The 27,205-nt window shown below is 38.0% G+C and overlaps 1 protein-coding gene across 1 annotated transcript in view; it reads left to right on the top strand.

Annotated features, from left to right (window-relative positions):
• Window positions 1–27,205, top strand: part of SPAG17 (sperm associated antigen 17) — a 242,301-nt gene that overhangs the window by 166,180 nt on the left and 48,916 nt on the right. The window contains exons 29-34 of the mRNA XM_057703738.1: window positions 7,587–7,804; window positions 11,578–11,722; window positions 14,048–14,202; window positions 23,134–23,322; window positions 25,829–25,974; window positions 26,076–26,206. Of these exons, the coding sequence (XP_057559721.1) occupies window positions 7,587–7,804; window positions 11,578–11,722; window positions 14,048–14,202; window positions 23,134–23,322; window positions 25,829–25,974; window positions 26,076–26,206 (984 nt within the window). The remainder of the gene's footprint in view (window positions 1–7,586; window positions 7,805–11,577; window positions 11,723–14,047; window positions 14,203–23,133; window positions 23,323–25,828; window positions 25,975–26,075; window positions 26,207–27,205) is intronic.

The raw sequence follows: 27,205 nt of genomic DNA, 5'->3' as shown, positions 1-27,205 counted from the left end.
TTCTAGTGGAAAATTCTGAGGTCTCTGAACAGCTACATTTACCTACATCCTGTTCCTTCCAGTAGCACTTTTAAATCTATCCCCATGAGCCTGTTCTTCAGCTCTGCTTTTGGCAGCACCAATGTTCAGTTGGAGCTTGAGAATTTCCCTAGTTTTTCTGCAAATGGGATTTCTGGATTTTTTTTGTTGCTGTTATTACATCATATGATTTCCATAATGAGAAGCGGGTGTTATTACATCATATGATTTCCGTAATGAGAAGAGGGTGTTGTTACATCATATGATTTCCATAATGCGAAGAGCCACAACTATGTTGCTGCTACCTACCTGGCAAAAGCAGAAAGTCTCTCATGTGTTTTTATAATTGCTATTCTTTTTTATCTAAGATGGTTCACTAATTTTTAGGCTTTCTTCTTTCCTAATATAAGCGTTTGTAGCTATAAATCTCCTTCAAAGCAGTGTGTTAACTTCATTTCCTAAGTTTTATTTTAATGCCAGATTTATTGAGATACAGCTCACATACCATAATATTCAAACCTCCAAGTAATCAATTTTAGTATATTTACATAGTTGTGCTACCGTCTCCATCATCCAATTCTGGACTATTTTCATCACTCCCCTCCCCAAAACCAGTACCCATTAGCAGTCACTCCCCATTACCCCTTCCCCCCAAACCAGTACTTTAGAACCACTAATCTACCTTTTGATTCTATGAATTTACATATTCTGGACATTTCATGTAAATGAAAACATACAATATGTGGCCTTTGGTGACTGGCTTCTTTCATTCAGCATAATGTTTTTAAGGTTCATCTATGCTGTAACATTTATTGGTGCTTGGTTTTTATGGTCAAATAGTGTTTCCTTGTATGGATATGCCACATTTTGTCTATCTTTTCATCAAGTGATAGACATTTGAGTTGTTTCTACTTTTTAAAAATTACAAATAAAGTTGCTATGAATATTTTTGTACCAATTTTTATGTGGACATATATTTTCATCTCTCTTGAGTAGATGCCTAGGACTAGAATCATTGGGTCAGATAGTAACTCCATGTTTAGCATTTTGAGGACCTCACAAACTGTTTTCCAAAGAAGCTAAACTATTTGACATTCTCACCAGCAATGTATGAGAGTTCCAATCTCTTCATATATTTGCCAACACTGCTATTGTCTGTCTGTAGACATTCCACTGGGTGTGAAGTAGTGTCTCATTTTGATTTTGATTTGCATTTCTTTAATAGTTAATGATGTTGACCATCTTTTCAAGTGCTTGGTGGCCACTTGTATGTGTTCTCTGGAGAAACATCTATTTAAATTCTTTCCCCATTTTTTAATTGGGTTATTTGTCATTTTATTGTTGAGTTGTACGTGTATGTTGTATATTTTGGATACAAGCTCCTTATCAGATCTATGATTTGTGACTATTTTCTTCCATTCTGTGGATTGTCTCTCCACTTTCTTGGTGATGTCCTTTGATGGTATCCATTTTTATGAAGTCCAGTTTACTTATTTTTTCATTTGGTTGCTTGTGCTTTTGGTATCATATCTAAGAAACCATTGCAAAATCTAAAGTCACAAATATTTATTCCTATTTATTCTTCTAAGACATAGTTTTAGCTCTTACATTTGTTTTTGTTAATCCACTTTGATTTAATTTTTGTAGCTGGTGTGAGATAAGGGTTTGAATTTGTTCTTTTGCATTTGTTAAAATGACAATTATTTCCATTAAATTGATTGACACCCCAGTCAAAAATCAATTGAGCGTAAATGGAAGGGTTTACTTATGGAATTTCAATTCTATTCCACTGATCTGTATGTATATCCTTATGCCAACAGCTCACTGTCCTGGTTACAGTAGCTTTGTAGTAAGTTTGAAATTGGAAAGTGTGATTCATCCAACTTTGTTTTTGTGTTTGTTTTGGTTCTTTTTAAGCTCTTTATTGGAATATAATTGCTTTACACTCTTGTGCCAGTTTTTGAGGTACATCAAAGTGAATCAGCTGTATTTATACATATATCCTCATATCCCCTCCCTCCCATGACTCCTTCCCACCCTCCTTATCCTGGCCATCTTAGTCATCACCTGTCATCAAGTAGATCTCCCTGTGTTATGTAGCAACTTCCCATTAGCTATCTATTTTACATTTGGTAGTGTATATATGTCAGTGCTACTCTCTCACTTTGTCCCAGCTTCCCCTTCACCCCCTCTCAATCCTGTGTCCTCAAGTCTGTTCTCTACATCTGCATCTTTATTCTTGCCCTGTCACTGGGTACATCAGTACCATTTTTTTAGATTCCATATATATGAGTTAGCATACGGTATTTTTCTCTTTCTCCAACTTTGTTTTACTTCTTAAATATTGTTTTGATTATTCTGGGTCCCTTGCATTCTTGTATGAATTTTTGGATCAGCTTGTAAATTTCTGCAAAAGAGGCAGCTGGAATTTTTATACGATTCCATTGAATATGTAGGTAAATTTTGAGTCTGTTGCCATCTTAATGATATTGTCTCTCAACTCATAGTAAGTATGGGATATCTTTCCATTTACTTAGGCCTTCTTTATTTTTTTTTTCCAGTGCTGTTTTGTAGTTTTCAGTGTACAATTATTCACTTGTTAAATTTTTCCTAAGCATTTTCTTCTCAATGCTGTCATATACAAAATTTTCTTAATTTTATTTTTTGATCATTCATTGATACCAATACAATTGATTTTTTTTGTATATTGAACTTGTACCCTGAAACCTCTCTGAACTTTTAAATTCTTATTGTTTTTGTTTTGTGGCAACTCTGGAAATAAGATCCCCACCTCCAGGGTTTGTTGTTGTTGCTGTTATGGCTATTTGTTTAGTGACGTTCCTAAATAAAGTCTGTTTCCTTTGTCCTGTGTGGTCAGTGAGGTCTATGCACAGTTAGCTTAGTGGTCAGCTAAGGATTGGACAGAGATTTCCTTAAATGCCTCAAACCAGAAAGTCTCCCAGCATTTGCCAAGGGGCTCTGTGTGCTTTTGGGGGCACACCTTTATTGCTTTGGTAGTTTAGAGCCTAGCCTTAGCCTCAAAGTCAACCAGAAGTGAGAGATTCTGTAATTCTCAGATCTTTCCTGGGCATGAATATAGTCCTGCATGTACATGTGGCCTTCTAGATTCTCAGACAAATGTCAGAGTTTTTCAGAGATCTCTATGGATGTATCATGCTCTAGCTTTGCCTGTTAAATTTTTTGGTCAGCCTCTTGTTTGCCCCCACTATTGTTACTGCCATAGGCAGACACATTATAAACCAGTGGTCCCCAACCTTTTTGGCACCGGGATGGGTTTCGTGGAAGACAGTTTTTCCACAGACTGGGGGGTAGGGTTGGGAGCAGGAGGAATGGTTCTGGCAGTCATGCTAGCGATGGGGAGTGGCAGATGAAGCTTTGTTCTCTTGCCCACTGCGCATCTCCTGCTGTGTGGCCCCGGTTCCTGGCAGGCTGCAGATCCAGTACTAGTCCTCGGCCCAGGGGTTGGGGACCGCTGATGTACATGATGGTCCCAGATTGTTTCACACCCAGGTCCTAGAAAAAGATTATTCACAAGTGAGTTCTGACTCGGGTCAGTGCGAGGATTTCCAGGGAGTTTTCAGACAAGGGGAACAATGACAGTTCTCTGGGAATAGGGATTTTAGGGAGAGTTCCAAACCCATCTGCTCCCTCCAGTGGCTGCTAGGCTGTTCATTTTCATAGCTACTTGAGTTCAAGGCCATTGTTTTTCAAGGTTCCTGTGGACCTGGTGATGGGGAAGGTTGGAGGATGGGAATAGGCTAAGTTATAACACCGCAAAGCAGTTGTTCTTATTGCAATTCAGCCATTTTCCTTGAATCGTTCCTCAAATTGTTGCAATTCTTTGGTTTATTTCCAGAGTTCTGAAAAAGTTGATTTTGAATTTTTTTCCAGTGTTCTCACTGATTTTATAGAGGAGTAGATTTTCAAAGATGCTGACTTGCCATCCTAGAAGTGCTTTTGCCATCTCACAGTAAATAATATTTAGTATTTTCATTATTTTTCACTTCTAAATATTTTCTAATTTCCATTATAACTTCTCTTCTGACCCACAAATTATTTGAACTCGTTTCTAAATTTCCAGACCTATAAAGTTTTTCTAGTTTTTTTTATAATTGAATTTTAACTGATCTTTTGAAATCTGTTGAAACATGATACATAGCCAAATTACTGACCAAATTACTTTTCCTTTTTTGAAATTCAATTTTTATTTCATATTGGAATATAGTTGATTTACAGTGTTGTGTTAGTTTCAGATGTACAGCAAAGTGATTCAGTTATACATACACATATATCCATTCTTTTTCAGATTCTTTTCCCATTAGGTTATTACAGAATATTAAGTAGAATTCCCTGTGCTATACAGTAGGTCCTTATTTGTTATCTCTTTTCTATATAGTACTGTGTATATGTTAATCCCAAACTCCTAATTTATACACCCTCTAGCCACATTTCCCCTTTGGTAACCATAAGTTTGTTTTCCAAGAGTGTAAGTCTGTTTCTGTTTTGTAAATAAGTTCATTTATATCATTTTTTTTAGATCCCACATACAGGTGACATCATATGATAGTAGTCTTTCTCTGTCTGACTTAAATCACTTACTTTGATAATCTCTAGGTCCATCCATGTTTTTGCAAATGGCATTATTTCATTCTTTTTTATGGCTATTTAATATTCCACTGTGTATATGTACCACATCTTCACACCAGTCAGAATGGCCATCATCAAAAAGTCTACAAATAATACGTGCTGGAGAGGGTGTGGAGAAAAGGGAACCCTCCTGCACTGTCAGTGGGAGTGTAAATTGATAAAACCGCTATAGAGAACACTATGGAGGTTCCTTAAAAAACTAAAAATAGAATTACCATATGATGCAGTAACCCCACCCCTGGGCATATATCTGGAGAAAACCATAATTTGAAAAGATACATGCACCCAGTGTTCAATGCAGCACTATTTATAATAGCCAAGACATGGAAGCAAGTTAAATGTCCATTAACAGGGGAATGGATATGGTCAAATTTTTTTAAAAGTTCTGTGTTTGAAAAGTTGAAAAGTGCATATGTCTTGCAGTTATAGAGTACAGAGTTCTCTTTATATCTATTAGATCACATTTGTTAGTTGTGTTATCCAATTTATATCCAAGTTCAGCAAACTTCTCTGTAAAGGGCAAGGTATGAAATATTTTAGACTTTGGGGGCCCCATGGCCTCTGTCACAACTACATAAAAGTAGCCTTAGACAATATATAATCAAATGAGCATGCTGTGTTGTGTTCCAATAAAACTTTATATATGGTCACTAAAATTTGAATTTAATCTAATTTTCATACATAACAAAATATTATTCTTTTGATTTTTAAATTACATAGAAATGTATAAAGAATTATTACTTCACAGCTTGTACAAAAACAGACAGTAGGCCATATTTGCCCCACATTCGAACTTTGACAATTCTTATTCTATATCATTACGGACTTTTTAATGTACAATGTCAATTGATTCAGCAGAGGTATGTTTAAATTTCCTGAAGGAGTAAAATAGCCTCTTCACTCCTTATAATTTAATCCTTATTTCTTTTTTATGAAATAATTATGTCTTTTTTATAGTTCTCAGATTTGCCTTTATATATTTTGAGGATATGATTTTAGAAACTTACAAATTTAGAATTGTTTTATCTTCAGGGGGAATTTAACTTTTTATCAGTGCACAATGACTTTTTTCTTGGACTCTTTTTTGCCCTAATGTTGATATTACTTATATTATTATAGCTACATCAACTATCGTTTAATACTTTCCCAGTATAATTTTTTCCACAGTTTATTTTGCTTTCTGTGGTTTACATTTAAAAGAACAGCATGTAAGTGTATGTTTGAAAAATTAGACAATTTTGTGTTTTAACTGGAAGTTTTAGGCTATTTATTGCACAACAGATATTTTCCAAAAATGTCTTTATGTTGTCCTCATTCTTGAAAGATAATTTCACTTGATATAGAATTTTAGATTGACAGGTGTTTTTTCTCAGTATGTTGACAAAATAATTCTTCATACTGTTCTTTCTTCCACTGTTGCTGTTGAAAAGTTGGCTGTCAGTCTGATTGTTGTTGCTTAGAAGACAATCTAACTGCCTTTAAAATATTTTCTTTTTTTTATTACAATATCAATATGATTTAGCTAGGTGTGGATTTCTCTTTATTTACCCAAATGGGAATACATTGGGCTTCTTGAATCTGTAGATTAGTATCTTTCATTGGATTAGTATCTTTCATTGGTTCTAGAATTTTCCCAATAATTATCTGTTCAAATGTTGTTTCTGATCCATCTCTTTCTCTCTTCTTCTAGAATTCCAATTAGATGTGTATTAGAGAGCTTTTACTTCTCTTTCATTACTTCTGTCACATTGGCTCTTAGAGTTTCATGCTAAATAATTTCTACAGATCCACTTTTCAGTTCTCTTTTAATGCTCTGGAAATACAGATAGGTCCAAATTAAATCTTAGGGCAAAAAAAAAAAAGTAAAAAAAAAAAATCTTAGGGCAATGGAAAAACTTAACTAAATATATCTGTATTCTTTAGTTCCCCCCAATTAGTTGAATCCACATCTTACACCAAGATCCATGCACATTTCATGGTCTGAATCTAAAGGAGCTTCCTGGAGGCAACAATCCTTTACTGTCTTTTTTGCAATTTTTTTCTCAGTCTGAGTTTGTTTCATCACTGAGGCTTGACAACACTGGCAAATCTTGTCTACAGATTACTCATTATTATTCATACAAATGAAGCAAATCTACCTTGATAGAGGGATTGAGATAATATTTACAGGATTCCATGTTGGTTTTCTTCAGTTCTATCTTCCTGTTTCACTTGAATGCTGGTGGGGAGGGGTTGTGAGGGGGATGTGTATCAGATGATTATCAGTGTAGCAATTAGACTGTACAAATCCTCTCCATATGAGAGGCCAAGCACATGCTTGATTGGTGATGTTCTCCAGATATATGGCTGAAGAAAGATGTTTCCTGTGACTGAAAAAATGACAAAATCAGGGGAATGAAGAGTTAAAATTATACTCTATTATACTAGAGTATATTAAGTCAAAAAAAGGAATCTGAAAGTTTGACAGATACACAGGAGAAGATGTAGGCTTTAAAAACCAGGGTACAGGACCCCAAATCTGGAATCTAGGGAGATGTAAGCAAGACTTTAAAGTGTACAGAAGTTGACAAGGATGGGTACTGTGCCACAGAGAATGAGCTGTGTGTGCATGTGTATGTTTGTGGGAGGTGATGGGAATCCTTCTAAGGTTCAAGTGCCAAGATTAAAATATTCATAACCTGATATTTCCCCTTATTGAGAAATAATTGATGAATACCACTTAGAATTTCTGTCACGGTTTCTGAGGTAGCCTATACTGTATTAAATCTTAATGAATAATTCTATATAAGTGATATTATAAGTTATATTGCTGTATTTGATTTTTTAATTTAAAAAAAATTTTAAATTTTTATTGGAGTATAGTTGATTTGTTGTATTTGATTTTACTTTTACTTCCACAGGGAAAAGTCAGAAAAATCAGTCATCAATGGCACATAAAAATGAAAGCCATGACCCTCCTCCAGAAACAGTTCAAACAGTAACTCCTGTGGAGGTTCACGTAGGCACCTGGTTTACAACTACACCTCAAGGAAATCGGATTGGCACCAAAGGATTAGAAAGAATAGCAGACTTGGCCCCGTTTTTATCCTTTACAGCCACAGATCCTGTCAATGGAACGGTATGGGAATCTATTGTGCATTGCAAATTTTTCTAAATCATTAGAGTTCTGAAACAAATATGGAGGAATGCCTGCAAATAATAAATTTTCAATAACTATTTGTTAAGTAGTGGATGTATGGATGAATGGATGGGTCCATCTTTCCAAATCTAAAAATACTGTGCGGTTTATTTGACCAGCGTAGTATATCATGAAATACTAGTTCTCAAAGTGAAAGACAGATCATGAATTTTCTATTCCACTTTTAAGACATATGATTAACAATATCCTATGTTTCTTTATGTTGAATGCATTTGTTTATATATCTTATCTTCTGGAAGTGAGGGGCTCTGCCTTATTCCTACTTCTTGTGTGTACCTGACATGAATTATAGAAATTTGTTCATAATCCTTGACTTCAAATAATTTATGATATATTTAATGAGATGTCCACATTAAATAACTCAAAAATTCAATGACACCACAAAGCAACTACAAAAAGCTTTTATTTATAACCTAAGAAAAAGTGACGCACGAGTGGTATAGAAAAGAGTGGTTTTGTTTATCTGTGAAGCAGGTGTGAAATTGAAAATCCTGGGATGCACAATAGCATTTTCTATGTGCCAGGCTTTCTGTTAGGGGTTTTGTGTACATTCTCTCATTCAGGCCTCACACTAATGTATATTATTCAGATGAGGAAGCTGGGCCTCAGAAAGTGAAGAAATGTGGCCAGGATGTACTAGAGCCAGGTTTAGAACCAGTCATTGGGACTAAAAACTGGAGTCTTTCCATTCCTCAGCTATTCCTCTAACATCTCATGTGGAGCTTTGTAGCACCCTCTAAATCTAAATAAGACAAAGAATTTCCTTCATGCCTTATCTCTGGTTTTTGAACTTCCCACACTTGTTTACAACCACATGCTGCTAGTTGAAAGCAAAATGTCTGCTTGTTATTGAGATGAATTCCATTGGCTAACCAAATGTGTTTTCCTATCTTCTTCAGCCTACTTAATTTCATAATCTCTTACCTTGTTTGCTAGTTCTTTTTTGTGAAACTCAAAATACAAATCATCTCAGGATGGTTTTTTTGGTCACTTCAAGTAACTCTTTTTAGTTCTGCCCTGATACAGATTATTTGACTTCATATGCAACTTTGATCAATATTTCCTCATTAATGACACTCAGTTTCCTTTACTGATACCTAGCACCATTACGGAAGCACAAACCAAGACCCAGGAGCCTGGATTCAAGCACAGACACCCAATAGTCAAATAGCAACGATAGTAATAATATTTATTGAATGTTCACTGTGTGCTAGGCCCTGTTCCCAGTGCTTTCCACATCCTAACTCATTTCATTCTCACAGCAAACTATTGTTTCCATTTTATGTATGAGACAACTAAGCTATAGACATGCTAAGCAATTTTTCCAATATCACACAGCAGGTGGTAGATTCAGAATGTGGACCCGAGGTTGTATTCTAGGTCTCACGTGCTTAACCATTTTGCAAATAAGGGGCAATGATCATATGAAACACAATTGAGAATGGCTATGTGTTTTCATGATATCTGACATGAAGTATCACATTTTAGAGGAGTGGGACTGACCTTGTTGTGAGACAGTCATGGATTTGAACCCCAGCCACACTTCTTTTTAGATATGTGACTTTGGATGTTTCTGATCTAGGGGTTAGGTTTCTTTACTTCTAAGATGGAAATAATAGTTGTTACCTAAAGTAGTTGGGAAGATTAGTACCAGGTTTATTAGCACCATCAGGTGTTCAGTGAATATTCTTGCTATTATATTCTTGCCACCACTAAGAATAATGATTATCCCACCCTATGGTGACCAGAAAATGTCAGTGTTATGTAGTCTTATAAAATGTTTGAGTAATTCTAAATAATAATATGTAAATATACTAAAGAACTAATATTTATCATTGCTAACTTGATGACCAATGAAGTGTTAATCACTTTACCAGCATTATCTCATGTAATCCATATAACATCTCTGAAGATACACTAGTGTTGGCTCCATTTTGCAGATGAGGAGACCAGGGCCCAGAGAAAATAAGCAACTTGCGTAAATCACCCAGCCAGCTGTGGAACCAGGGCTTGAACTCAGGCAGCTTAACTGCAGAGTTCATGCTTTCAGTCACTGCATTCTACAGCAGTATTTCTCATTATACATATTCATTAGATAGATAGGTAGGTAGATAGATGGATATGGATATAGATAGATATACATATCTATATCTATCATTGGCTGAGAGTGCCAGAGATAAGAACTTAAAATAATGCTCAACATGCACTTCTCTCTTAAATGTAGTGATTTCTGTTCACTATAAAAAGATAAAAATGTAATTATCACCTACTGCCAGAAGCCCAAGACACTTGAGTCAAAAAACAGCTAGCAAACTCACTCTCATATCCGTATGGACACTTCAGTGAAAATTGTGTCCCTTACAGTTAAGACAGTACAAGTTAGAAAATACTCAATGATTTAAAAATATGCATTATATAATTGTAATACATTGTAATACATTGTTGCCAGTGGGGGCCTCCAGAAGCAAGCACTGAAATGAAGTCTGTGGTACAAGGTGTTTGTAAGGGACACCATTTGTGGAAGGAAGGGGGAGAACGTAGGAATGGCCAGGGGGAGAAGCAGAGCTGTGGTGCAGAGCCCACCGTGCCTCAGTCAGCTGGCAGGCGCTCAGAAGCCAGTATCGTCTGTCCCCAGTGTCCCGAGCCTGGGAGCAGGAGCCAGAGCCGTGTACCCCTGCCTCACTTAGTCCCTGGACGCGGCTCAGCTGGAACGGTGTGAGTCAGGCAAAGCATCTCTCTGCAGCTGAGGCAGACGCTGAAAGGGCAGACATCTGGAGGCTGTGGGCCAATGTCCCTCCCCACAGCTGAGGAACAAGTCCTGTCTTGAAGGGAGATCTGGGCCGTGCATCAACATGCCCGCCACACCTTCACACACACACAGGCAGCTAGGGGTTTAGAGCTTTACAGGTGAACCATTTAGCTACAGGATACAAAGGTCTGATTGTTCTTTCAGACTGAAGCATTTGCTAGGACTAACTGAATTTTTTCTGTGATTCCTACTCTAGTCTGCATTCTTAAAACCCTTCGCTGCTGCTTTTCCCCACCCCGCCTCGGGATAAATACTGAGTCCTTAGCATGGCTTAACAGTCTTCCCAGTTTGCTTCCACCTTCTAGCCTTGCTGTCACCACTCTGCCTGTTGCTCGCTGGGGTCCCTTGTGACTAGCACAGCTTTCACCCACATTGCTCCCCTGCACCGACACACAAAATCCAAGCTCTGGCATTGCCTCCTCAGGGGAAGCCAGACCACATCAGAACCCTCACCACGGACACCAGTGGTCCCTTGCTTGTCTTAAATATGTAGTTTCCAAGGGAGCAGGACTCGGGGTCATTTTCCTGGACATACCTGGGTCAGGTCAGTCCTGACGTTAACTTTTTACTCACAAATGTGTGACCATGGAAGGAGCATCAGTTCTGAAGTCAGGCAGTCTTCGTCCAGCATCAGCTCTGGCACGTGCTGAGTGACCTTGAGCAAGTTCCTTAACTTCTCTAAGCCTGAATTTCGTCATCCATAAAATGGGGATATCATTTCCTGCCTCCCAGGATTGTTATAAAGATTAGATCAAGTAGATGAGATAGAACTTTTACTTCTGAATAACTCAGGATTTTGATGGTAATCAATGGGGTGTAAAAACAAGCACACTGGGGATTAACCACCTGACCAAACAATGGTGCTCTACCTTCATATGTTCAGGTTATGACAACTCGGGAAGACAAGGTGATTATCGTTGAAAAGAAAGATGGTACTCGGATAGTGGATCATGCTGATGGTACCAGAATCACAACCTTTTATCAAATTTATGAAGATCAAATTATTTCTCTGGATGATCAAGAGACAGGTAAAATTTTTCTTTTATATTGGAGTATAGTTAATTAACAATGTTGTGTTAGCTTCAGGTGTACAGCAGAGTGATTCAGTTGTACATATACATGTATCTATTCTTTTTCAAATTCTTTTTCAGGTAGATGACAATATTCTGTGTCTTTTAATAAGATAGCTAGACACATCACTCATTTTTGAAAATACACATAAGAAAAATAATTTTTTGAAGAACTCAGGTCAACCAAAGAATACTCATGCTGTCCAAATGAAGCCCTTTATCATAATCTTTATCTTCAGTTGGCATGGGAGTGGTAACAGCTCTAGTTGGCCGATGGATAGTAATAGTGTCTTTTCCATTTTTACCGCTAAAAACCTACAGCCTGGATTGGTAGCACCTAGAAGTTAATAATTATGACTCAGCTGTCCTGCACATTAGATCTCAGACCTGTTCTCTTTGATGCTTAAGGAATCTAATTTGCATACGTAGGTGAGCTCAGGTAGGTCCTCCTTCAGTTCTTTCTGACAATTCTCACTATCAGAAAGGTGGTGTAAGAGAAAAGCAAGTGGTGGCTGCTGATGAAGCAGAGTCTGTTCATACTATCTAAAAGCCTACCACCCATCCTAAACTACATTTAAATAGGAATTTTAAATAAAAATTATTTCCTGACTCATTTTCTTGAATTCCAGAGTTTGTTTAATGCATTAAACACTTTGCCAAATTAAGGGCAACAAAATGAGCATATGATTGGAAAAAGAGGAACCTTTCCACCCTGCTAGTTACAGTGAAAATTAAAAGAGCCACTTGGGGGGGCAACTTTTAAATATCTGGTAAATTGAAAATGTACGTATCATATGATACACTCAGTCTATTTCTGGGTATATATGGAAAGATGCTCTTATACATTCACACAAAGAAACAGGTATGGGGTGCTACTTGCAACACCAAATTTCATATTAAAATATTGCAAAAACATAAATGTCCATTTGAGACGGAGACAGATGGGCCTCCAGGGCAAACAGTCTGAGTTTTTTCCCTGTGGACCGATACTCTGAGACAGGAATATTAGGACAATTGGGAGAGGAGGCTGGGCCCTGCCCAGATAGAAGATAAGAGACCACATATTCCTCATTCTCAAAGTCAGGGGACCTCCCCTGACTACGCATGCACAGAAAGGCTCCTTGGAGGTCAAAAGGGGAGTGATGTCGAGTGGCCAAACCTAACCCTAGGCCTCGTCGGTGGAATCCATCTCGGCTAAGAGATGCGCATGCACACATGAGAAAATCCTGAGATACACCAAATACGGACACTGAACCAGGCAAATCAAAATGGTCAAAGGAAACATGGAAGAAATGCCCCATACAAGTGATTCAAACTGCCACATGGGCGCGACTCTCTCTAAGCCTACCCATGTGTCTATCCACACATATTCTACTCTTTTTTTCCTAATAAATATTTTACTTGTTTCACTACTTTCCATCTTTTTGGGAATTCTTTTCTGCAAAGCCATAGGGCCGGGCCTTGTCACTCACCACTGGTCTAGTGACTAGGATTCGGTACTCTCACGTCCTCAACCCGACCTCAGTCACTAGGTGGGAACCGAAACCCTGCTTCAAGCCACTGTGGGCCCAGGCCACCCGAAATCACATCAGCAGTAAAATAGAAAAATAAAATGTGGTATATTCTTACAAAGGAATACTATTGATATATAGCAATTAAAAGGAATGCCATATACACACACATGCACCTATTCACACACACACACATATGTGTCAAGATGGCTAAAGGTCTCAAAACATTGTTACATTAAAAATTCAGGTGTAGAATGATAGATAGAGTAATATATAACTTACACAAATTTAAAGCACACAAAATATTGTACGTTGTTTTGATACATACATTTATATAAAAGCATAGAAATGGATTGTGAGAAAAAGGAATAAACCCAGAGATAAGCAGAGAAGTGCACTTCAGCTTTATCTGTGATTTTTTTCTTATGTACATATTAAAAATGAAGCAAATATGGCAAAATATTAACAAGTGTAAATTTTGATTGGAGAGCATGAATGAATTATATTTTGTGCTTTTCCGGTTGTGTTCAATTTCTCAAAATAAAAAGAATGGTGAGAACAAAAGAGGACACTAAATTAAGAGAGATTCTGGAAGAATGACTCTGCGTTGACATAGAGAGTAGCCCATACGCCAGCCCCGTGGAGTGAGTTCTCAGCACTGGACCTCGACTTCGAGTCCAGGCAGCCAGGAGGCAGGAGCACAGTCAGCAGGCAGGTGTGTTCCCCAGGCGTGCGTCCTATCAGACCTGCTTCCCTTGCATTTGCCCCACAGCCGAAGGTCCTCAGAGGATCACCAGGCAGGTGAAGTGCATGCGGATCGAAAGTTCGCGCTACGCCACTGTCATCACCAACTGCGAGGACAGTAGCTGCTGCACCACCTTTGGGGATGGGACGTCCATCATCGCAAAGCCACAGGGAACTTACCAGGTAGGTCTGGGGGAAGTAAGGGGCACCAAAGGTAAGTGTCCTTTCGACTAAGAAAACCCACTCCTGGGGGGCCGTGCACCGTCCTGCCACGTGCATGGCTGTTACTGTCTTGTCTCAGCTGATCTCAGAACACACTTCTCAATCTCTTTTCATTTATTCACTTTCTTTTTAAAATCCATTCCAGAAAAACATTGTCCTACTTGTCTTTCAATTCTTTGGTGTTTGGGGATCAAGGTTGTAAACCTTGGGGATCCTTTATGTGGTAGATGATGGGCGCTGTGGGTGTTAGAAGCACTCAGTGCTGGCCTGTCCCAACCAGACCAGCTTCACCTCCTGCCACCTCTTATTCATTCTCACTCTCCTGTCCTTCCCACCTCCAGTCTGTCCCCACTATAGCTCATGTCCCTACAGGATGGAAGGGCGCATATGCTCTGTGTGGTCCTGGGAGGGCAGCTAGCCCAGCTGAAGCACAGCTTTGTCTTCGGAGGTTCAGGGAGGAACACTGTTAGCAACTCTTCTGCCTCCTTGCATTTCCCCATTAAACACAAAACACTGGTTCAGCCTGTAGTCCTTTTAGTCTTACAAGGATTTGCCTTTGCCTTTCCATTTGCTGGAGAAGGAACACAAGTGCCAAGGTGTCACATCTAAGGTCACAGGATACTGAGAGCTCAAAGCCAGAAGATGATGGACGAAGGCCTCAGTGATAAATGTTTGTTACTGTGAAAACTGCTGAAGCCAGTTTATCCCTCCCATCTCTCCTGATAATGTTATCCTACCCCCTCTTTACCCTGTGCAGATCCTTGTGAGGCAAGGAAGATGCTGGAACTGAGAGATGACTGTGAAATATTGCCGTTGGATAAAGGGGTGCTTTTTTTCCTCAATAGCATTCAGAATGTCCAATTTTTGCGCAGCCGCAACATGCTGGTACCATGTGTCCTGCAGATATGATGAGACTCTCCTAAGATGCTGTGATGAGGCCTATTTTTATCTTAGCCCCAAATTCTGATGGTTACAACACGGGGGCAAAGGAATTTTAGCACCAATGACAGTGATCACTGAACGGAGAGACATAACAGAAAAGAGATCCAACTTGGAGACATTCAGTGTCTGCCACTGTTGTAAAGCCGCTTTTGACCCAATCTCCTGAAACACAGACCAAGGAAGGATCAACCTTGATTGCTTCTTACTGAGAAATATACATATCTTAGTTCCCAACTAGAAAAAAAAGAAAAAAGAAACCTCTAAATAAGTTGAGCTGCACCTATTTTGTAGTTCTGTGGTTTTGCAGAATTGAAAGCTGGCATTCAAAAATACATTCTGCCTGTCCTCTTTTGGCCTTGCCACATTTGTCATTACTTCCTCGCTCACCAGCATGAGAACATTGGGCAGTGTGATGAGGGAGGCTGGATTGTAGGCAATGTATGGGCCACTGTTGTACCTCGGTAGCACTAGAAAGATTAATTGAAACATCAAAGAGGATGCGGGTATAACCCTTGTTATCTTTTATGCTGATAATGTGTTACAGGTGAGGGTAGGAGCATCTACCCAGGTAGAGAGTTTCAGGAAGACAAGATGACAAATAATGAGTCCGTTATCTCCCATGGGAAATCTTTCTCTGTCCCTGGGTTTGGGAACTAAAACCTGTTTGCCTAAACCAGACCTACTGTCTCTCTGGAGTAGGCTGTGTGTGTGCATGTGTGCGTGTGCGTGCTAGAATAAGCTTTTGACTACTCTTCTATACCAGTCTGATCCTGACTGCTTTGGGGGAAGATATAGAAATGTAAGAAGCATTCTTAGGAATACTACTGAAAAGGACTTTGAAAGTCCTTGTCTTTATCAGTAGTAGCATAAACAAACATCATTACGGAGGGTGCCTTGTCCTCTACTCAGTGTGTGAAAGGTCATTTGAAAGGTGCAAATTTTACAGTGAACTCTGAGCAGTACAGGAATGTAAAATCATGAGAATTCTATTTGCTAACACACTTCCATATATACATATAGGTCACTGCTATATTTGTCGTGTTGAGTCTCTATGCGTCAGCATAGCTGTTTCTCCAATTAACTTCCTAGAAGGCAAGCCATCTCCTTTTGTTTTTGGCTCTTCTAGATGGTTGCTTTCCCTATGGTATGGGTCTTAATTCTGGAAGTTATAGGCCATCTTTTTCTGTCCAGAGCTGCTTTCAGTAAATTACAAAATCAATCTGACTTGACAGTTTGGATCCATTTTGATGAGGACCTGTGGAGGCTGGGGAAATTGCAACTGTAACCAGCCACGAATGCCTGCTCTAAAATGTGCCTGCAACCACAGAGAAGCCTCAGAACTCATCAGGGTCCAGTGGAGTTCTCTGGGCCTGAGGAGTGGTGAAGAATCAATCTGAGAAACTTCCAGAGGGTGGAGTAAGGACTTCTGAAAATCTACTGCTCCCAAAAAGCAACTAGAAACCTGGAAGTATCATCAAAACCAACTTTTTCAGAAGTCTAGAAATTAACCAAAGGACTACAATACTCTGAGAACTGTGTCTTTAAAGACAAAGAAAAAAGAAGACTGAATCTCGGGAAGAACCGCCAGAACCGCGGTGATTTCACTTGCCGTATTCCCTCCCCTTCCTCAGCTCCATGGTAGCCTTAAAAATCAACACTCTCACATGCAAAATAGCAGTGAAAGCCAGCAGACCAACAGCCACTGAAAGGAGAAGAACAGATTTAGAGCTCCCCAAAAGCTCTGTCACAAAGTATTATCAGTGTTTGACCTGTCTGGCCATTCCCTGGAAACCGCCACTCACAGGGATTGTCTTTATTTGATCTGACTCTGAGCTCACTCTCTACTGACAGCCTTTTCCCCAAACCGAGGTAATTATTTTACATTATAGCTATCAAAGTAGCAATAACAAACAAGAGGCTGAACAAGAGAGTTAAAAGGAAAAGAAGGGGAACGAGAAGTCCATAGAGGGCTTTGAAAAGTGCTGACATATTCCCTGAAATCTGGAAAGCCACCCTCACGTGCAGGGCTGTGTGCATGCCCATGAAAGAACTCAGAAAGCCCTGATCTTTCACTCTTGCTGCTCAAGACACTCTGCACAAACAGAGAGTGAAGCTAAGGTGAATTACAGACTTAGAGCATTAAAAAAAAATACCCCAATATGCAAACAGGGCCCCCAGTAGAGGCTGAAAGACCTGTTAGTGTAAAGTACTTAAGAAAATATCTGCCCAGTTATGAGCAGGCCTCTAAGCAATCAAACCAACACGTTAGGCCCACTCATGACAATAAATGTAAACTTTAAAGAAATAGTTCAGGGAAATCACTGAACAAACAACAACAACAAAAGCGACAATAGCAAGCCCTGGAGCAAGGATCTAATTTCCAAGGTCATACATTATAGTATTTAAAATGTCCAAGTTTTAACAAAAACTTATGGGACATGGGGGAAAAAACGGAAATTATGACCCATAAACAGGGATGGAGAAGGAGGAAGCAATCAATAGAAACTATCCCTAAGGAAACCCAGACTTTGCACTTAAATAGACAAAGAGATTTAAGTCAGTTGTTATGTTTGAAAAACTAAGAGAAACCTTGTATAAAGAACTAAAGCCAAGCATGAGAGTGATGCTTCACTAAGAATAGAATATCAATACATAGAAATTATTTTTTAAGAAAGAAAGAACCACATAGAAATTCTGGAGTTGGAAAGCATAGCTGTAATGAAAATCTAATGAGGCTCAACATCAAATTTTAGCTACAGAGAAAATAGTCAGCAAACTTGAAAATAGGTCAGTTGAGACTAACCAATCTAAGGAAGAGAGAGGAAAAAGAATGAAGAAAAATGAACAGAGCCTCAGAGACCTGTAGGATACCATCAGGCATACCAACATAATACGTAATGAGAGTCTGAGAAGGAAAATAGAAAAGGGTAGAAAGATCGTTTGAAGAAATAATGGCTTAGGGCTTCCCAGGTGGCACAGTGGGTAAGAATCTGCCTGCCAATGCAGGGGACATGGGTTCAATCCCTGCTCCAGGAAGATCCCACATGCCATGGAGCAACTAAGCCTGTGTGCTACAACAGTTGAGCCTGCGCTTTAGAGCCCGTGAGCCACAATTATTGAACCCATGTGCCACAACTACTGAAGCCCACACACCTAGAGCCCATGCTCTGCAACAAGAGAAGCCACGGCAATGAGGAGCCCGTGCACCACAATGCAGAGTAGCCCTCACTCACCACAACTAGAGAAAGCCCGTGTGCAGCAACGAAGACCCAGCACAGCCAATTAATTAATTAATTAAAAAAAAAACTAAGGCATTATTTGTCTTTAAAAAAAAAGAAAGATATAATGGCTTAAAACTTCCCAAATTTGATGAAAACTATCTATGAATGCAAGAATCTCAACAAACTTCAAGTAGGATAAACTCAAAGAGATCCACACCTAGACGCATCATAATCAAACTGTCTAAAGACAGGAACAAGGAAAGAATCTTGAAAGCAACGAGAAAAGACTCATCAAATATGAAGGATCTCCAATAAGATTAATAGCTGATTTCTCATCAGAAACCATGGAGTCTAGAAGGCAGTGAGATGACATATTCAAAGTGCTTAAAGAAAAAGATCATCATCAACCAAAAATTCATTGTTCAGTAAAATTATCCTAAAATGAAGAAATTAAGATAGTGCCAGAAAAACAAAAACTGAGAGAATTCATTGCTCTTAGACATTCCCTAGAAGAAAACCTAAAGGGAATCCTTCAGGCTGAAATGAAAGAACATTATACAGTAACTCAAATATACACAAATAAACAAAGAGCACTAGTAAAGGTAACTACATAGGTAAATATAAAAGACAACATAAATGTATTTTTGTGACTTTTTTTTTCTTTTTGACTTAGAAGGCAATTGCATAAAGCAACAATTATAAAAGTATATTTATATGCTTATAATGTATAAAGATGAAATTTTTTTTAAAAAAGATGAAATTTTTGATGATAATAGCATGAAGGGAGGAGGAATAGAGGCATATGGAGCAAAGATTTTGTATGATATTGAAATTCTTAATATTAATCCAATCTAAATAGTTATAAATTAAGATGTGACTTTACCCAAGAAATACTAAGAAAATAACTCAAAAAAATACATAAAAGAAATAACAAGAGAATCAAAATGGCATACTTGAAAATATCTATTTAAAACAAAAGAAGGCAGTAATGGATGAATAGAGGGGAAACCAGAGACATAAGACATATAGAAAACAAATAGAAAATTGGACTGTGCAAATCTGACTTAATCAGTAATTACGTTAAATATAAATGGATTAAACAACCCAGTAAAAATGCAGATATTGGAAGAATGGATTACAAAGCATGATGCAACTATATGCTGTCAACAAGAGATATACCTTATGGTCAAAGATACACATAGGTTGAAAGTAAGAAGATAAAAAAGATATAGCTGCAATAAGTAATTGGAAGGGAACTCAAGGGGCTATACAAATATCAGAAAAAATACTTTACATCAAAATATTACCAGAGACAAAGAGGGTATATTATGATAATAAAAAGATTACTCCATCAAGAAGACACAACAGCTATAAACGTATTATACACCTAAAAACAGAGCCCCCAAACACGTGCATATTTCTAGAGTTATGCACATGCAATTTAAAATGTCTAGTTTTAAATAGTAAAAACTGACATAGTTAGAAGGAGAAATAGACAACTCAACAATAATATTTGGAGACATTAGTACCCCACTTTCAGTAATGGATAGAACATAGATAAGGTCAAGAAAATAAAAGACTTAAACAGCAGAATAAACAATGTAGCCCTCCTAGACAAGAATAGAACACCCCACTCAACAATAGAATACATTATGCTCAAGTGTGCATGGAACATTCTCCAGGAAAGACCATGGGTTACACCACAAAACAAATCTCAGTGGATTAAAAAGGACTGAAATCATTTAAAATATGTTCTCCTACCACAATGGAATGAAACTAGAAATCAGTAACAAAAGGAAATTTGGGAAATGCACAAATATGTGAAAAATAACACAAAGAATAAATCACAAGAAAATTTAAAAATACTTTGAGATGACTAAAAATAAAATTAACATACCAAAACTTATGGGATGTGGCAAAAGCAATAAATAGAGCAATATATATGTGTGTGTGAATATATATACACACACACATATATACATAGATATAGCTGTAAATGTCTAAATGCCCATATTAAAAAATGAAGATCTTGCATCAGTAACCTAACTTTCCATCCTAAGAAACTAGAAAAAGAAGGCAAACTAAACCCAAAGCAAACATATGGAAGTAAATAGTAAAGATTAGAACAGAAATAAATGAAAAAGTAGAAAAGAATAGAGCAAAATCCACAAAACCAGAAGTTGGTTTTTTGATTAATCTTTAGCTAGATTTACAGGGAGAGACAGACAGACAAGCAGAAGGAGAAAGAGGGGGTGGGGAGAGAGGAGACTCAAATTACCAAAATCAGAAATGAAAGAGAAAACACTACTACTAACCTTACAGAAATAGAAGGGATTATAAGGAAATACTATGAACAATTATACATCAACAAATTAGATAACCTAGATTAAATGGGTACATTTCTGGAAAGGCACAACCTACCTAACCTAACTCAAGAAGAAATAAAAGATCAGAATAGACCTAAAACAAGTAAAGAGATTGAATTAGTAATTTTAAAACTTAGCAGACGGCAAAGCCCAGGCCCAGATGGCTTCATTGGTGAATTATACCAAACATCTATTGAAGAATTAATACTGAACAGTCTTTCACAAAGTCTTCCAAAATATAGAAGAGACCAACAATAAGTGTCAGTGAGGATGTGAAGAAATTAAAAACCCTTATTAATTGCTGATGAGAATGTATAATGTTGCAGTCACTTTGGAAAACAGTTTGGCAGTTCCTCCAAAAAAGAGAAACAGTTATCATATGACCCAGCAATTCTACTCCTGGGTGGATATCCAAAGGAAATTAAAACATTTATCCAGGGACTTCCCAGGTGGCGCAGTGGTTAAGAATCTGCCTGCCAATGCAGGGAACACGGGTTTGATCCCTGGTCCGGGAAGATCCCACATGTCGCAGAGCAACTAGGCCTGTGCACCACAACTACTGAGCCTGTGCTCTAGAGCCTGCGAGCCACAACTACTGAGCCCACATGCTGCAACTACTGAAGCCCACATGCCTAGAGCCTGTGCTCCACAACAAGAGAAGCCACCACAATGAGAAGGCCAAGCACCGCAACGAAGAGTGGCCCCCGCTCTCCACAACTAGAAAAAGCCCGTGTGCAGCTACAGAGACCCAATACAGCCAATAAATAAATTAAAAAGAAAAATAGGCAAAGGACAAAAAAAAAATATCCACACAAAACTTATACACAGATGTTGATTGCAGCATTTTTAGTAATAGCAAGACTGTAAAAACAACTCAAATGGGCCTCAACTCATGAATAAACAAAATTTGATATATCCATACAGCAGACTATTATTTATCCATAACCAGAGTGAAGTTTTTCTTAGATTTTATTTATTTTAATTTAAATTTTATTTTTTATTTTCTATTGGAGTATAGTTGATTTAAAATATTGTGTTACAAGGAGATTAGCTCAGTGCTGTGTAATAACCTAGAGGGGTGGGATAGGGATGGTGGGAGGGAGGCTTAAGAGGGAGGCGATATGGGGTTATGTGTATACATATAGCTGATTCATATGTATATATGTATACATATATTGCTGTATAGCAGAAACTAACACAACACTGTAAAGCAGTTATACTCCAATAAAAATGTATAAAAAATAATAAAATATTGTGTTAGTTTCAGGTGTATAGCAAAGTGATTGTTATACATATACATATATCCATTCTTTCTCAGATTCTTTTCCCATATAGGTTATTACAGAATCCTAAGTAGAGTTCCTTGTGCTATACAGTAGGTCCTCAGTTTAATATATGTAGGCTTGATTTCAGTTTTAAATCTCCCTAAACTGCCTAAATTGAAAAAAGCTTGAGCTCAGTGACAACAGAATCTATGGCGGTCTGGATATGTTAGCAGAAAAACTTTCAAATCTCACACATCTAAACTTAAGTGGAAATAAACAGAATGAAGTATTGATACACACTACAACATAGATGAATCTTGAAAACGTTATGGTAAGTGAAAGAAGCCAGACACAGGAGGCAACATATCACATGCTTCCATTTATGTGAAATGTCTGAAATAGTCAAATCCATAGGGACAGCAGATCAGTGGTTGCCAGGGACAGGAGTGATGCAGAGTGACTGCTAATGGCATCAGGGTTTCTTTGGGGGATGATAAAAATGTTCTGGAATTAGCGATAATGTTTACACAAGTTTTTGAATATATTAAAACCCACTGAATGTACACTTTAAAGTAGTGAATTTATGGCATGTAAATTATATCTCAAAAAAAGTCTATCTGAACCACAAGTCATTATACAAAAGCTATTACTTAAGGACTGTGTCAGCCACCAGAAAAATGAGGATAAATAAAAGCTTTCAAAAACATTTGTCCCATAGTTTTTAGCCCCTTGGAGATGCTTCTTGCCCAAGAAACGTAAAAGGATTCCAAACATTTTGAATAGGGCCAAGTGTGTTTACTTAAGTTAAAATATATTTTTAGTATTTTGTTTTCAATATCTGAAATAAGAAGGCACAAAGCAATTACTTGGTAGAAGTATTAAGTGAGTAGATAAAATATGAGACACAGGAGCAATTATATCCTAATCATTGTTTAGGATCAAGTAGTCCTTCCAAAACTGAATCCTCTCTTGTTTTCTTCCTGGAAACACAGTTTATGTCTGGGATTTCCGGATAATTTTTTTCTTTAAATGATTTTCTGTATCCCTCAAATCAAAAAGAAAAATTCAATAATTTCTCTCTTGCTGTTACCCTTCCAGGTGTTACCTCCGAACACAGGCTGTCTTCATATCGACAGGGACTGTTCAGCTGTGTATTGCCATGAATCAAGCAGTGATATATACCATCCTTTTCAAAAACGTGAGCAGCTGAGAGCTAGCAGGTACATCATGAAACACACATCGGAAGTTATCTGTGAGGTCATGGATCCCGAAGGAAACACCTTTCAGGTAAAGTGCATCATTAGTATGGAGAGAGAGGTGATGCCTTTGCTTTTGAGATATTTCACCCAAGAGAGCTCCACATAGCGTTTTATCTTAACTGCCTTGGGATTACTTATCTACTTACTGCCAGTACTTTGGGCAGCAGCAATAAATGTCAATATCTTTAACTCTCAGGCATACTTCATTAGGGATAGCCAGCCCAACAGTGAGTATGGTTGAAATGTTAAAGCCAAATACATCATTAGAACAAAAGGGAAAAAAGTTACTAACCATCTAAAAATGATGCCATCAAAGAGGAATGAGAGAAGAATGCGCTGTATCTGGGTTCAAGTGAGATAAAACACATGGGGCAGCAGGCGAGTCTGCTTGACTAGGCAGAGAATCCACAGAGAGAATTATCGTTTAGTGTGAGGGTTCCAGGAGGGCTGAGGATGCTGGGGTGGGAAGCCTGGAGAGGTGCTTAGCTATTCAGTGGTAGAGCTCCATCTTCTGTTTCTCTGTCCTTCCTCTTATCTCTAAGCCAGGCATTGGCAAACCATGGCCGCTTGTTTGCATGGGCCCGTGAGCTAAAAATGAAGAGTGACTATATTTTACAATTTTATTTTTTATTTTTTTAATTAATTAATTTATTATTTTTTGGAGGGTACACCAAGTTCAATCATCTGTTTTTATACACATATCCCCATATTCCCGCCCTTCCTCAACTCCCCCCCACCCTCCCCATCCCAGTCCTCTAAGGCATCATCCATCCTCAAGTTGAACTCCCTTTGTTATACAGCAACTTCCCACTGGCTATCTATTTTACAGTTGGTAGTACATATATGTCTATGCTACTCTCTCACTTCATCTCAGCTTCCCCTTCACCCCCCGCCCCCCCAAACCTGGAGTTCTCCAGTCCATTCTCTGCATCTGCATCCTTATTCTTGTCTTGTCACTGAGTTCATCAGTACCTTTTTTAGATTCCGTATATGTGAGTTAGCATACAATATTTGTCTTTCTCTTTCTGACTTACTTCACTCTGTATGACAGACTCTAGGTCTGTCCACCTTATTACATATAGCTCCATCTCATCCCTTTTTATAGCTGAGTAATATTCCATTGTATATATATGCCACATCTTCTGTATCCATTCGTTTGTTGATGGGCATTTCGGTTGCTTCCATGTCCTGGCTATTATAAATAATGCTGCAATAAACATTATGGTACATGTTTCTTTTGGGATTATGGTTTTCTTTGGGTATATGCCCAGTAGTGGGATGACTGGATCATATGGTAGTTCTATTTGTAGTTTTTTAAGGAACCTCCAACCTGTTTTCCATAGTGACGTATTTTACAATTTTAAATGGCTGGAAATAAATCAAAAGGAGAAGAATATTTCATAACACATAAAAATTATAGGCAGCTTATCTAAAAAACAGAAACAGAATTACAGATGTAGAAAACGAACATGGTTACCAGAGGGTAACGGGGGAGGGAATGGATCAATAGGGAGATTGGGACTGGCACATACACACTACTGTATATAAAATAGATCACTAATAAGGACCTACTGTATAGCACAGGGAACTCTACTCAATACCCTGTAATGACCTATATGGGAAATGAATCTAAAAATAGTGGCTATATGTATAACTGATTCACTTTGCTGTACACGTGAAACTAACACAGCATTGTAAATTAACTATACTCCAATAAAAAAATGGAAATGTGAAAATTAAAAAAAAATTATAGGAAATTCAAATTTCAGTGTCATTATATACAGTTTTATTGGAACATAGCCATGCTCATTTGTTTACACATTATCTATGGCTGCTTTTGCATATAATGGCAGAGTTGAGTAGTTGCAAGAGAAACTCTATGGCCTACAAACCCTAAAATATTTACGATGTGGCCCTTGACAAAAAGAGGTTTGCCAACCCCTTCCCTAGGCATTTTTTCTTTTTCACTCCTCACCCAGCGGTGGAATTTCATGTGTTGGCTAGCGGGTGGCAAAGCTACTTTTTAGATTTGGAACCCTACCACAGAGTCCCCCGCTTTGTTTGGGATGCAAACAAGCCCTGATCCAACTTCGTTTTTCTATGCTAAGTGAGACTCTTCACAGCATGAGTTCAGGCTGCTGAGAGATTTCAATTTGCAATGAATTGAAATCGAAACCTAAAGCCCACTCACATAAACAGCCTTTCCTCCATGTGTATATTCCCAGTTCCTTGAACTTATCCTCAGAAGATATGGTTGTGAGTCCCCTTCCATCCCAGTCACATTCCTCTGAATGTATTTTGGTTTGTCTTCCTGTTTATTTTCATAGTGTAAGTGTGCTTTGTAAGTGGAGATGTGCTGCTAGGTTTTCACTTTTATTAATGCAATCTATATTTAGTGCACAATACCTTACAGAGAAATATCCCTGATTTTCTGAGTATCCAAAACATCACCTGCTTTCTCAAATGAGATCAACAGAAATGTAAGCTTTCGGGCATTTTTTTTCTTTTAGTTGCTTATATACTGTGTCCCTTAGGTCATGGCTGACGGTAGCGTGTCAACTATCCTACCTGAAAACAACTTGGAAGATGATTTAAATGCAAAAGTTGAAGGCTATGACACATTATCATCCACTCACCTTTGTAAGAATCATCTGCAAATCTATGGTGAACATGTCCCCAGGTAATGTGATAATAACATCATGACTTTTCTTTTCAATTCCAAGTTCAAGGAGCGTTTTAGCTGACTATGTCAAGGCATTAGATTTTTATTTCTTCAAATAGGTTTTTTGTTATCTATGCTGATGGATCAGGAGTGGAACTTCTTCGGGACAATGACATAGAAGAATATCTCTCCTTGGCATATGGAGAATCAACTACCGTAGTTCTTCAAGAGCCAGTACAGGAACAGCCAGGTAGAGAATCCAGACTGGAACTCGCTGTGTCCTTTTACCAGCTCTCAGCCACCTTGTCCAATCTACCCCAGTGTCATCTCTGCTTTTTTCCCTTTGCTTGCTTTTCAACTCTACTTTTCACCTGGCCATATCAACCTATTTATACAGTGATTTATGTTTGTACCACGCTTTATCTAAGCATCAACCTTTATAAATTGTGTGGTCCCCCTCCTACCTATAAGCAGATTTGTATCTGTGTTTAGGTCTGTTAGGTATGTTTGGTTATGTACCTAGGTTCCTATTTATGTGTTTGTTTCATCTTCTTAGGAAAAACCAAAAGTGAGGTATCTTTTGTAAGTTCATTTTTTTATCATTTTGAATGTGTTGCCTTGGTGAATTTAGTACAACAGAAGAAAGTACATTTGATGCGTCAGTTAGAAATCCAACCTGAAATACAGGATAAGTTATATATTATATTCATTGAGCATTTACATGTTTTCATCAATTTCAATTAGTGTGTGACTAAAGGTTAGAGACATATATTGTGTTAAGTAAAAGCCATTGTATATGTAACACATATATTTAAACACTGAAAAAAAACTTTCATGTTATCTGTGCACCAAAACAATGTGCCGTGTCTAGGTCTATGTGTGTGTTTCCTTTTCATCTTTTCTCTGGTTGGTGGGATGTATTTTGTGCTCATTTATGAATATGCCTGCGTCTATGTGCAATTGTATCTTTGAATGTATCAATGTACATGTGTGTAACGTAGTAAATTTGCTCTTTCTCTGTGAATATGGAGAGTGGGTAGCTCTGACTGGTTGCGCAGTGTGTGTATGGAACTGTAAGAGAATTAATCTCAAATTGCTTTGTTAATAGTTTAACAAGCATCTACATGAAAACCCCCCATGTGCCAAACACTGGCTGGGTGTTAGGAGTATAATGGTGAGCTAAGACAGCAATGGACCCTGCTTTCACAGAGCTTTGACTTTGACAGAGATGGGCATTAATTTTATAGTC

Source organism: Hippopotamus amphibius, chromosome 1 (genome assembly GCF_030028045.1).
Source record: "Hippopotamus amphibius kiboko isolate mHipAmp2 chromosome 1, mHipAmp2.hap2, whole genome shotgun sequence".
Classification (NCBI taxonomy): domain Eukaryota; kingdom Metazoa; phylum Chordata; class Mammalia; order Artiodactyla; family Hippopotamidae; genus Hippopotamus; species Hippopotamus amphibius.
This window is presented reverse-complemented; position numbering and strand designations above follow the sequence as displayed.